Source organism: Mirounga angustirostris, unplaced genomic scaffold (genome assembly GCF_029215605.1).
Source record: "Mirounga angustirostris isolate CCGP_5_RB_7025 unplaced genomic scaffold, mMirAng1.0.hap1 SCAF_1, whole genome shotgun sequence".
NCBI classification, from domain to species: domain Eukaryota; kingdom Metazoa; phylum Chordata; class Mammalia; order Carnivora; family Phocidae; genus Mirounga; species Mirounga angustirostris.
In genome coordinates, this window is record NW_026991709.1 from 69,891,895 (window position 1) to 69,905,556 (window position 13,662).

A 13,662-nucleotide genomic window follows, 5' to 3' on the forward strand; every position below is an offset into this window, starting at 1 on the left:
GAGGGCACTGGAGAGACTCTAGAGAAAGGATTTTTATTTTCAGGTTCCAGTGTACACCTCAAGACTTATTCTGGGGCACCGAACACCTAGTGGTACTCATTATCCCTCCCCTGCAAGCTGAGACTGGTGAGGCAAGAGAAGCACCAAGGGCACAAAATCTGAGTGTGAGTGACACCTTCAATGCTGGGCCTTAGGCATCTGTCCAGATCTAGTCCTAGGTATCACTATAGTTCTGGCCATACTCATCCTCCACTGAATTTAAGTTGCATCACCCCCACAGGTGGCTTTCTAGTGAGTTCCACCAGAATGGCAACTCCGTGTGACAGGGAGTTCTTCCAGATTTGTTCCTTTCTTGGGTACTCTGCCTCAGTCCTAAAGTACTGATTACTTTTATAACCAGGGGAAAAGCAATAAAGACCCAATTTTTTAAATTGTGAAATCAAATTTATTGGGGTTTTTAAAAGTTTTATTTATTTAAGTAATCTCTACACCCAATGTGGGGCTCGAACTCATGACCTTGAGATCAAGAGTAGCACACTCTTCTGACTGAGCCAGCCAGGTACCCTTTGAAACCAAATTATTGTTGTTCTATGTGTGATTTCCTTCTAGAATTGCAACCAAATAAAGATTAAGCATGTTGAGGGAACCTGTATATTTAAGTTAAATTTACAACTACTTGTTATTTTTATTTGTATTAAATATGAAACAGACACCATTAACTCTGTTAACACACTGTACGGAGTACTTTAAATAAGAACTTGGTGGGGTTGATGATAACATCTTAATTTTGCAGGTGAGCAAAGTGAGGTGAAGAACAGCGACTACCCAGATTGTCACAGTCAGAAAATGGCACAGCCATCAATCTAGGTGCAAGTTAGTGTGGCTCCAAAAACTGAACACTTTCCAAACTGTAATATAAAAACTAAAGAATAAAAGGTAAAAAATATAACCTAGGATACATTTCCAAAGAGGAAAAGAATAATTATTACAGAAAAAGTGGGCTCTCAGCGAGGCATTATAAAACAGACAAAATTTGATTAGGGAGATAAACATGAACTTACAAGTACAAAGACATGGGTAACCACAGCATATTAAGATACAGTCTAGGGCAAAGAAAAAGAAGTAAATGAACGTGGTGGCCTCAAATCAGTGGGCTTTATGTGGGGATAAAGAATACACTTGACAAGGAATGAGGGGTCACAGAACTCATGATCAGGTTACATCAGTCTAGAAGCAGTATCTTTGAATGAAAGAGGGAGAAGGAAGGCAGTGAGACCATTTCAGATGCTACCGTAGTACTCAAACATGACGTGATAAAGGATGGGGAGTGGAACAAAGAAATTTGAAAGTATTCCAAAAGAATGAATGAATTAGCAAAGAGAAAGATTAAAGAAAGAAGGAATCCATTATTATACCAAAGTTTTAAGCTCAGATGAGAAAGACTCATGAGAAAAGTCTCATTAACAAGAATAAAACTAATTAAAAGGAGAAAGTATAAGACAGAATTCTATTCCTGGGTGCCTTCTACTTCTGACTGCTATAGTCATTGCTCCCATACTCATTATCCTTTCCACTTTTATTTCTATGAGTGGCTTCTCTACCTTCTAGCAAGCTTAGATCATCCCTTCCCCCTCCCTCCCTTTATACCTTGAAACAAACTTCACCAGCTGTACCTCATTTTTAGCAATGGTTCTATTTATTTTTCACCCTTTCATTGTCCCGTTTCATAAAGAAAGACCTATACATACTGTCCCAATTCTCTCCCTTCTTACCTTCTGTAAGTGCCTTATAAAAAGCATTAGAGATACTAAAGACATCATCTAATACGGTAAGTCCTTTCTTAGCTTTTTTTTTGAGTAAGCTCTACGCCCAACGTGGGGCTTACACTCACAACTCCAAGATCAAGAGTCTCATGCTCTACAGACTCAGCCAGCCAGGCGCCCCATCTTTTCTTAGTTTTCATCCATTCCAGCCCCTCTAGAAAGTTCTCTCCTGTCTTTCCAGAGTATCTTCATTCTTATTACTTCAACTATACCTCTATGAAAATCCTTTCACATTTTCAGCTGTATTAGAGCAGTTTAACCCTAGCCATGTATCAGAACCACATATGGAGCTTAAAAAAAAAAAATTCCTAGGCCCAACTTCTGCAGATTCTGCTTGAGTAGAAATGGGAGTGCAGCCAGAGCATCAGTCTAGTTTATAAAGCTCCACAGGTGTGACCAAGGTTGACAACAATTAAAACTAAAGACGAGAATTTTCATCTTATGTTTGCATCCTTAGCCCAATCCCTTTGTGAATTTCTCTCATACACTTATCAACTTGCCTCAATACTTTCTGGAGTCTGATCACTTACACAAAGATTTGAGGGGTTTTGGGGAAATGTTGAATCAGAGTGAATGCAGTCATATTACTGGCTCCTTCCCAAAGCAACATACAAATATTCCCCTGTCTCTTCTACTTCTGAAAGAAACACCATTCTCAAACTTTTTGGTCTCAGGACCTCTGTTTTTTGTTGTTGTTTTTGTTTTTTTTAACATTTTATGTATTTATTTGAGAGAGAGAGAGAGAAAGTCAAGTGGGGGAGGGGCAGAGGGAGAGAGAGAAACAGACTCCCCACTGAGCAAGGAGCCTGATGTGGGGCTGGATCCCAGGACCCTGAGATTATGACCTGAGCTGAAGGCAGCTGCTTAACCAATGGAGCCAACCAGGTGCCCCTCAGGACCCCTTTATACTCTTAATTAATGAGAACTCCAGAATTTTTGTTTCTGTGGGTTCATGTTTATTGATATTATCATATTAGAAATGAAAAATAAAACATTTAAAAGCTATTTGTTATTTCATTAAAGCAACAATAATAAACCCACTCCAGGGCAAATAACATATTTTTAATGAAAAATAACAATTATTTTCCCCCAAAACTATTTAAAAGGAATGATAGCACTGTTTCGTATTTTTGCAAATCTCTTTGGTGTCTACCTTAATAAAGACAGCTAGATTCTTATATCTGCTACCACATTCAATTTAATTATCACAGGGTGTCATGTAGACTCTGGAAAACATTCATGAGAGGGTAAACAGTGAAAACACAATGTCTTAGTATTATTATAAAAATAGTTCTGACCTTGTGGACCCCTTGAGTGTTGGGGATTCCCCAGGGTCCCTGAACAACACTTTGAGAACCGATGCTGTATACTATTCAACCACTGAAGAATATTCAAGTTGTTTATACAAATATTTAATGAGTGACTAAATTATATTTTGGGCCAAGAATTAGGAAGATTTTATACACTTATTTGTTTAGCCATCAAAAATAATTTATTCAGAAGGGCGCCTAGCTGGCTCCATCAGTAGAACATGTGACTCCTGATCTTAGGGTTTTAAGTTCAAGCCCCAAAGTTGGGTGTAGAGATTACTTAAAAAAATAAAATCTTAAAAAAAATAAATAAAAACAATTTATTGAGAATCTGCCAAAGGCTATCTTACATGTTCTTTTACCTTAAGCTAACATCCTCAGTGACATTACAATGTGGAAATCTGAACTTCTAACCAATGAGTCTGAGACAACCTTCTATCTCTCTGCACATTCAGTGACAGAAGTAGATGTTCTATTTTAGGCTCTGTCACATGTAACCAGAGAACAAACAAGCACAGGTTCAATCTTATAAGATCCTAAGCTGCCCCTCGGTATCATTTATCTTAAAGCTCAGATCATAACCCCCATAAAAGGAAAGCTTTTCTGATCCTTCATAGACCAGATCCTATTTCACCTTATCCATTAAATCCTCACTGATTTTCTTAGCACAAAATCTATCTAAAGTCCTATGGTACTATTGGAATTTCTCTCATGACATTTCTCAACTCCATGTTTTTTGTCCTATCTCTGTTACTAGAAATTCCTTGAAGTAAAAGATCACATCTCTAAATACCTTGAGAACCTGGTCAGTTCAGGGCATTTATCATGTATTTAACATGTGGCTAGCGTAAACAAATATATTTCTGGCTTCTGTGAACTCTGACATTATTTTAAAGCAAATCATGTATAAAATATGGTATGCTGAGTAACATTTATAAGAATCTTTAAATATAAATCACTGGTATTAAAAATTCATTTGCGGGCGCCTGGGTGGCTCAGTTGGTTAAGCGACTGCCTTCGGCTCAGGTCATGATCCTGGAGTCCCGGGATCGAGTCCCGCATCGGGCTCCCTGCTCGGCAGGGAGTCTGCTTCTCCCTCTGACCCTCCTCCCTCTCATGCTCTCTGTCTCTCATTCTCTCTGTCTCAAATAAATAAATTTAAAAAAAAAAATTCATTTGCTATGCTAAATATCTGTCACAAAATTTACTTGCTCGGGTTCAGTTGTTTAAGAAATTACTAGAGAAGGGGCGCCTGGGTGGCTCAGTCAGTTGAGCATCCAACTCTTGGTTTCAGCTCAGGTCGTGATCTCATGGGACGTGGGGTTGAGCCCTGGGTGGAGTCCCTCATCAGGTTCTGCATCTAGCTCTGTGCTCAGCAGGGAGTCTGCTTGGGATTCTCTCCCTCTGCCTCCCCCGACTCGCGAGCACACACACATGCAGGCACACACACGCTCGCTCTCTCAAATGAGTAGATAAATCTTTTTTTTTTTTTTTTTTTTAAGAAATTAGAGAAGAATAAAATTTTGTGTAGGGTCTAACCTCAGTTACAGACATATTTTGAGGGTATGATGGCATATTAAGTGTTAGATAAAGAACTAATTATAATCATCCTCAGCCCACAGATAATTATTTTTTATGTTTTTTAACATACAGGATAAAAGTCAACTTAGGAGCTAGTTCATCAAACATTTTTTACATGTGTAAAAAGGATCTAGAGTTTTTAAATTTGAACAAAGGTGTATTCTAAAACACTGATATAACTGCTAAAAAAACTAATGAGTCATATACAATTAATAGGGTTCTGTTACAGCCTTAAATCCATTTTGGAACAAGATGGCTGTAAATAAATAAGCTTCCAAATTGCCAAAAAAAACCGTATATGTAGAGTTCCAAGATCATTAGGTCACTTCTAAGGCACTCAATTCTGAGTGCTACCTTTGGAATATTTAACAGATCCTAAAAGCCCTCGATGATAATACAAAGAGTCTGGAAGTATTTTCCATGTAGAATAGTCTCCACATTTTTTTTTTTTTTTTTGACAGAGAGAGACAGCGAGAGAGGGAACACAAGCAGGGGGAGTGGGAAAGGGAGAAGCAGGCTTCCTGCTGAGCAGGGAGCCCGATGCGGGGCTCGATCCCAGAACCCTGGGATCATGACCTGAGCTGAAGGCAAGACGCTTAACAACTGAGCCACCCAGGCGCCCCTAGTCTCCACATATTTAAAAAGTTCTCATATAGAAAAGAGAGTTTGCTTCCTATAACTCTGTAGAATTAACAGGTGGGCAAGATTTACTTCAAACTAAGAAAACTTCCTAGTAAATAGAGCTGTCTCCAATAATGGAGTTGTCTTGTGAAGTATGCTCGTTCACTGGATATATGTATGCTGGAGTTATGTAATTATCCACCAGACAGACTGTTAAAGAAATACCTAACTGGGAAGGAGAGGGGTGCCTGGGTGGCTCGGTCGTTGGGCATCTGCCTTCGGCTCACGTCATGATCCCAGGGTCCTGGGATCGAGCCCCGCATTGGGCTCCCTGCTCAGCAGGAAGCCTACTTCTCCCTCTCCCTCTCCCCCTGCTTGTGTTCCCTCTCTCGCTGTTTCTCTGTCAAATAAAAAAAAAAAAAAAAGAAAGAAATACCTAACTGGGAAGGAAATAAAACCTCATGATATGTAAAATCCTTTACAATACTGTAGTCCTAAATATAATTTATGCTGTTTTTATACTGAGGGTACCTTAAAAATGACCTAGTGTTTTTAAGAAGCAGGGTTATCATGTATTTAAAGCAACTTAAAATGTTTTTGTTTTTTTTTTAAATTTATTTATTAGAGAGAGAGAGAGCGAAAGAGAGAGCGCAAGAGGGGGTAGGGTTAGAGGGAGAAGCAGACTCCCCGCCGAGCAGGGAGCCCGATGCGGGACTCGATCCTGGGACTCCGGGATCATGACCTGAGCTAAAGGCAGTCGCTTATCCAACTGAGCCACCCAGGCGCCCGCAACTTAAAATGTTTACCAGATTTCAAGATTAAACAAAAACCTGAGAGTAAATACAAATCACAATGGGTACTAATATATTTCCTCCATGTTTTAAGTATGTACTAAAGATAGCATGCTATGAACCCACACATAATAGCTCTTTATTAAAGCTTACTTGTAAAACTTACCAGAATTCTGTTGGATTCCCCATCGCACTCTCATCCTGAATTGCCGGGCACTACTTTGCTGGAGTTTTCTATTTAGTCTCGGAAAATTTTGCTTCTTTCCTTCCTTTCGATTCAATTTGATGATATCATCTGTGATATAGGAAATGTGACAATTATTTTCATTTTAACCTAATAACTTGATTACTCAGTCTCATTTTCTAGTTAATAGATTTCCTATGTCCCTAACTTCTTTGCTACTTTGAAAGCACTTTCATAAGAAGATAATAATAAGATAAAAACTCAAATCAGCCAATATACTTGCAGCACTGAAGTAGTTTTGTAGGAAAAGTTCAATTCACTAGCCCAAAGCAGATCTACCAATTAATGAAGATTTCTGTTATCCGCAGTATTTCTTTACCTGATGCATATAAACAAAAGCCTGTTTACAAAAACTACTCATATTTACTTTCCAAAATCACAGAAGTGTCTAGTTTTTAAAGACCACCTTCCAATAAAACCACAGGCAGTAAAAAACCAAAAAACATTCAATTAAAAGAGTACATCTCTAAAGAAGTTCACCTCAATTCAGTAAATATTTACTGAGCATACACTATGTACAATGAATATATATGACAGGCTGTGCTAGAATGAAAACAACAAAAGTAAAATATGGTCCCTTTTCTCAGTTAAGTTTAAAATTATTGATGGAAACAGACAAGTAAATAGCTAATATGAAATAAAACAAGTACATAAGAAAGGTATAGTACAAAAAGAAAATAATATGGGTTCTCTACTCCTCTAGCAAAATAATTCAGGGTTACCTTACTTTGCTTTCTACCTGATCTTTCAAATCCTCATTTTTTCCAAAAACACTTTTAAACTCTCCAAAAGTAATTTACAAACATTACACTGCTCTAATACCACAGCACAACAATATGAAGATCAGGAAACTAAATGTACTTCAGATTTCTATTTACAAATGTTAAAAGAAGATTACTAGAATACAAAAATACTCATTTAAGAAATATCCAAATACTTTGTCCACAGTCCCAACTCCAATATTAATTTTGATGATTGATAAAGCAAATAAGCCTGGTCAACAACTTAATAAAATTTCACAAAACTAATTAACCTCAATTATTTTTTCCAAACTGCTCTAAACACAAGAACCTAACAACTATATTAATGTAATTAGTCTTCTCTGAAGTAAAAGAAAGAATTATATATTATAGGAATCCTTCCTTATATATTACCTACCAGTAATCTTCAAGATTTTTTTTTTTTTTTAAAGATTTTATTTATTTTTTAGAGAGCGAGCGAGAGAGAAACAGCATGAGAGGGGAGAGGGTCAGAGGGAGAAGCAGGCTCCCCCGGGGAGCCCGATGTGGGACTCGATCCCAGGACCCTGGGATCATGACCTGAGCCGAAGGCAGACGCTTAACCATCTGAGCCACCCAGGCACCCTGTAATCTTCAAGATTCTTAATCACAAATATTCATTAAAATAATTCAAATCTCCCCAAAGTACTTTGTTATCTTCTTGAGGTCAGTCCTTCCCCTAAAATAAATTCATCCAAGTAAAAGACACTCAAAAACATTTGTTTTAAAATAAAAAGGTTTCAGGGCCCCCTGGGTGGCTCAGTTGGTTAAGCGCCTGCCTTCAGCTCAGTTCATGATCTCAGGGTCCTGGGACCCAGCCCAGCACTGGGCTACCTGCTCGGCGGGGAGTCTGCTTCTCCTTCTCCATCTTGCCCCTTCTTATTCCCCACTTGTGCTCTTTATCTCTCTCTCTCAAATAAAGAAATAAAATCTTTAAAAAAAAAAAGTTTCATGAAATCAGATACATGAACATGTTATATTCTCAGGGGGCAGAAAGGGAATACTTTTGAACACTTTTGAAACACTACTTTCCTTTGACAAGGTACTACTTACTCTTCGCCAGAAGTCTGAAATCTCAGAGCCATGAGAGTACACCAAAAAAATGAATTTGCTGGGGATCATTAAAAAAAAAAAAAAAAAAGGCAAAATATAATTTTGACTAACCAGGCTTATTTTAAAATAGAGCATTTTATAAAGTATAAACATAAGAAAATTAAAAGTAGCAAAACATATGATATATAAAATTGCTTTATATTTAAATGTTTTATTATCTAAATCCTCAAGTTAAATGATTGTGGATTCCTCCAATCTAAAAGAAGAAAATGGCTTTCTCCTACTTAGGTAGACAGGGTATGTATCAGAAAAAACAAACAAAAATCCCATTACAATGAGCTACTTTTATGAAAAAATTTCTTCCATGACAACAGGGATATATACATGGTAATAAAAACAGTAGTAACTAAGAAGCATTGTTCTCACAAGTATTCATTTAATTCTCACAACAATTCTATGAAGTATTATAATACCCATTTTCAAATTAAGAAACTGAACCACAATGAGGCCAGCTATTGGTAACCTTGGTAGATATTCTATATGAATATTCATATAATTCATACAGCCACAATTTAAAACAAACAAAAATCAGATTCTAAACCTCTGCAGACCTGATAAAGTGGAATATTCACAAAGCATAATAACTGTCTAAAATAGGTACCATCACAGGGTGCCTGGGTGACTCAGAAGAGCATGCAACTCTTGATCTCAGGGTCATAAAATTGAGCCCTAGGTTGGGTGTAGAGACTACTAAAAAAAAAAGTACCATTTCTTCATCCCATTTCTGTAAAATTCTCAATTAAAAAAAAAGGAACCTGAAAGAATGCTACATATTCTTGGGAGAAGAGAAAAGAAACCAATGTCTATTTTAGCTATATATCATAGCACTTCGTTTCTACCTTCAAAGAGAATTATCCCTCCATTTTCTTCACTTGAACATCCTAACAACCAAACAAAATAATACAAAAAAACCTAGACACTTAAGAAATGTATTGGTTATGATAATTACATGTTTAACACTTCCTGCAACATCTATAAGGTTTTTTTTTATTTGTATGATTTGGGGCGAGTTATTTCTCTATGCCTCAGGTTTTGTAAAACAGGAATAACAACAATTGCTTATATAGTGTTTGTGTAAATATAATGCTTACTGTGTACCAGGTACTGTTCTAAGTGGTTTATATGTGCCTATTGACTCATTTAATACAGCAACCCCCTGAGACAGACCAGCACTATTATTATCACTTTTTACAGATGAAACACTGAGAAATACTTTGCCTGTGACCACATGGCTAGTAAGTGGCAGGGGATTTGAAATGAAGACAGTGCGGTTCTGGATTCCATGCTTTTTATCATTAGGAGCACATACCTCATAGAGTTATTACGAGACTAAACCGAGTTTACACACATCATATGTTTAGACCAGTGCCTGCAGGTGGTAAGCACTCAATAAATATTCATTATCAAATTCTTCTTGGCCTTAGCTGCAAAGATTTCTCATTTCTTTAGAGTTCGCTACTATCTTCCTTAGAGGGGCTGGACCCCATGCTTCCCCGGGCTTCCCATTAATCCATGTCAATCTCCCCTTCGGTTTTTGCTTTTTTCCTAATTAGCTAACTTTGCGGCCTAGATAAGGAGAGAGCGCCTTTTTAGGCACCTCCTAATAAAACCATCTGATGAAGCCGCTGCCTGATAGTATTTTGACAAACGCTCCAGGGTGGGCGCCTCGATGTGGCCCCGAGGTCTGGCGCCAGGCAGAAATGGCCAACTCTCGGGGGCGTCTCTGCGCTGCCCGCACCGCGCCAGGCATAGGCCTGGCCACACAAATGCCCAACAAGCCCTCTCCTGAACCAGCGACTCTAACCGGACGCAGACCCAGCCGGGCTCTCAAAGGGCTTTCTTCAGCAAGGATGTCTCCCTCGCTCCCGACACCGCCCACAGCGAACACGCTTGAGGGGAAAGCCGCGGAGTTTTCCTCACAAAGAGCCGGGGTCGTCCGCGAGTGGTAGCGCCCCTCGACCCTCAAAACCCCCAACCCGCGGCGCCGCCCGCCCTCACTGCCGCTCCTCAGACACAGCCCCGCCGAGGGGACGCCCGGGTCCCTCCGGCTCAACCACCGCACCAGCTGGCGCTCCCCCTGTCCCCGTGGGCCCTCACTTGGTTCCGCCCACCCGCAAGGAAAAACTCGAGCGACAACTGCGGCCAACCGCCCCTTCCCCCACAAACCGCGGTAATGGTTCCACCCACACCCTCCCCCCACTCCCACTCGGTCCAACTCGGCTCCTTACCCAAAGACATATCAATTTTGTCAAGGTTTTCATTGCTGCGGGCTTTCGGCTGCGGCGGCGGTGGGGTCGCCTTGGCTCCCACTAACCGGGTACCAAACCGGTTCATGGCTGGGGACGTCGCGCTGGAACAGTCAGCGGAGAAGGCCAGAGACCGAGGCCTGCCACCTCCCACTCACGCACGCAGACTAGCTGCACCGAGGGAGCGCGCACGCGTGATAGCGGCGCCCTCGCTCTCCCACCCGCGGCTGCGGGCGGGGAGAGGGGCTACAGAGACGAGCGGCCGGCGAGAGCGGCCCCACGCCCGGGCTTGCTCCTAGCGGCCCTTGCCGGGCAGGAGGAAACATTGCACCCGCTGCTCTGGACGCTTGCAAAGGCCGCTGTTTTAGGTATCCGCCTTTCCGCCCAAATTGGGCGATGCTGGACTCTGAGCACCTCAGGATCGCATGCCTTAAATGAGATGTGTTCCTCCGTGTCCTTCCCCTCCGTCCTGCTTCAGAAAGACCCCTAAGCTTTGGTACACACGAACCTTTCACACCCCGCTGCAATGCAGCCTCAGAGGCAGGATAGACCCCATAGGGCTTAGATTGCAGAGCTCCCCTCTCCCAGGCAGCTCCTTCACCTGCAACATGCGGAGTCGCCACGTCTGGATGCAGAGCAAAAGCTGCAGTAACAATTCTTGCGTCACCTTACCAATAAAAGCAAATGCTAACGTTTCCTGCATCTGTACCACTTCTCAACCGGCACTCTAAAACATTTTACACGGTACTAGCTACCTTAATAACACCTCATCTTCTCTTAGGAGATGGGTAAGTACCTCTGCTTGTTTGGCTGCATTTTTCTCTAATTCATTTGCGTTGGGAATTGATAGGATTCGTTTTTCTTTCTAATCATCCTTGTAGGAAAACTTCTTAATATTTTATGAATTCCTGCATAATAACTTTTTTTTTCCTATTTACAAAACATGATATTTCCCTCTCTTCTTACCTCTTTCTCCTCCTCCAAAGCAACTGTGCTTCTATGGGAGCATTTAGGTTATATCACCCTCATAACAGCTTAAAGCTATCTAAAGCATTTGCATCTAAGGAAAAAACCAGGGACAGGTATTCCGTCCATTTAGAAATCTCTGCCACCTTCCTCCTGTCCACTTCCTAAAATTTCTTTTTGCATAGAGATGAACCAGTGACCTAAAGCATCTCAAAACCACGGTAGCCTGTACTTAATTATTTTTTTCCCCAAGACAAAAATAAAACCAAAGAAGAGTGAATCAGCTCAGGACACACCTATGAAGGGGTGCAAGAAACTTTAATGGTAAAGGAAGGTTTGGACTAAAAAGCCCCAAGAACAATATTTGGCATGTCAAGGAGAGTAGCATATATGCTCTTAGCACAATGTGCTTGATTTTATTACTATTCCATCCAACAGCCACCAACCCTCCCCTGACTACTAAAAACTAGGGAAAATGGGTTATAGAGATAAAAGTATGAGAGAGACCTAGGTTTTACTGAGTGGTACCTTTTTCACTCACTTCAGTCATTCACTGTATGAACTTGGGAGACTGTCTGGGTCTCATACTCATCTGCAAAACAAGAAGTAGTTATACTAAATACATATATCATATGTAATTATTCTTGGATTTCTTATGGTTCTAAAATCTACACATGAAACATTTTCCTTCACAATATCATTCTCTCCCTAGAAATAATTTCTATAATCTCTGCTTATTTGTGGGAGTAATCTACAGGAAAGAACATTAGGTTAAGTTCTTAATGTTATGGAAGAAAAGTAATGCATTTAGAGTTTGGATGCATTTTGTACTTCAGGTATTCATAGGACAGATAAGAAAAATCCCAAATATATAAAATCCTACCCACCACCAATATATATAAAGATTCCCTTTTATCCTGATCTTCTCCCCAAAACTGAAGCTTGACTCCAAATCTCCTTAACTTCAAAGGAACATGCCCCAATGTTTCATTAAGCAATCCTAGCTGTTGTGTTTCAGACTTTGAGATTTCCCCAAAGGCTGAGGGTCTGAGTCTCAGAGTAGTCACCCAGATTCCAAAGGGAAAAACGAGGAAATGAGAAACATTGTGTAAGGATATGTCAGTCACATACAAAATAGTAGAAAACAAAACAGCAGCTTGAGACACATACAGCAAAAGTGAAGTAGAAGACAAACTGAGAAATCAGAACTGGGGCTCGTCTAAGAAGTAGATCTGCCAGCCACAAGGGCTGGAGTTAAAAGGTCAACCCCGCATTTTCTGGGGCATGAGAGGCAGTTATTCATTTAATTATACAATCATTGAGCACCAGACATTGTAATAGGCTCTGGGGATAAAATGATGAGTAAAGATGGATTCAGCTCCTAGCTTCATACAGCTTGCAGAGCTTCATACAGCAAAAAAAAAAAAAAAAATTTTTTTTGAGTAGGTATTGTGAATAAGTACAGTACTGCGCTGGACACTGAATATATAGACATTGGAGTACAGTAGTTCAGCAGCTTCATCTAAATCAGAATAAACATGGAATTCAAGTAACTGCCTTTTTAGAGGCTTGATTTCGTACAGCATACATAAGACAATGTCTAGAGTTGCCAGATAAAATACGAGATTGATTACATTTGAATTTCAGATAAACAATGAATAAATAGCCAATTTCTCTACTACAGGATGTTGCATGCGATATTTAGGATATATTTATATTAAACAATTTTTCATTATTTATCTGAAAATCAAATTTAACTGGGAGTCTTATATTTTTACTTTTGCTAAATCCGACATCATCATACCTTTCTACCAACATGTTGTGGCTCTCTTCTCAAAATGTGCATAGAGATCTCCATTCTCTTCAAAGGTAAGCACACTTCATGTGTTTCACTCCATATCTTATTTTTATTAGTTTGATATTTCTTCTAAGTCCCCCTTTTTTCAGCTTTATTGAGGTGTAATTGATAGATAATAAAAGACACATATTTAAAGTGTGCAGTTTATATGGGCATATGGTGTATAGACCTGCAAAAACACCACCATAAAGAGGATAATAAATATATCTATCATCCCCAAAAGTTTTCCTGTGCTCCTTTATAATCCTTTCCCCAACCACTACTTAAGCAACCACTGATCATACAGATTAATTTGCATTTTCTAGAATTTTATATAAGTAGAATCATACA

At 39.6% G+C, this 13,662-nt stretch overlaps 1 protein-coding gene across 1 annotated transcript in view; it reads right to left on the minus strand.

Annotated features, from left to right (window-relative positions):
• FYTTD1 (forty-two-three domain containing 1) overlaps positions 1 to 10,733 on the minus strand; it is a 30,356-nt gene extending 19,623 nt beyond the window's left edge. Inside the window, exons 1-2 of the mRNA XM_045903044.3 lie at positions 10,491 to 10,733; positions 6,293 to 6,421 (exon numbers count right to left, since the gene is read on the minus strand). Of these exons, the coding sequence (XP_045759000.1) occupies positions 6,293 to 6,421; positions 10,491 to 10,596 (235 nt within the window). The 5' untranslated portion in view covers positions 10,597 to 10,733. The remainder of the gene's footprint in view (positions 1 to 6,292; positions 6,422 to 10,490) is intronic.
• Between the last annotated feature and the right edge of the window lie 2,929 nt (positions 10,734 to 13,662).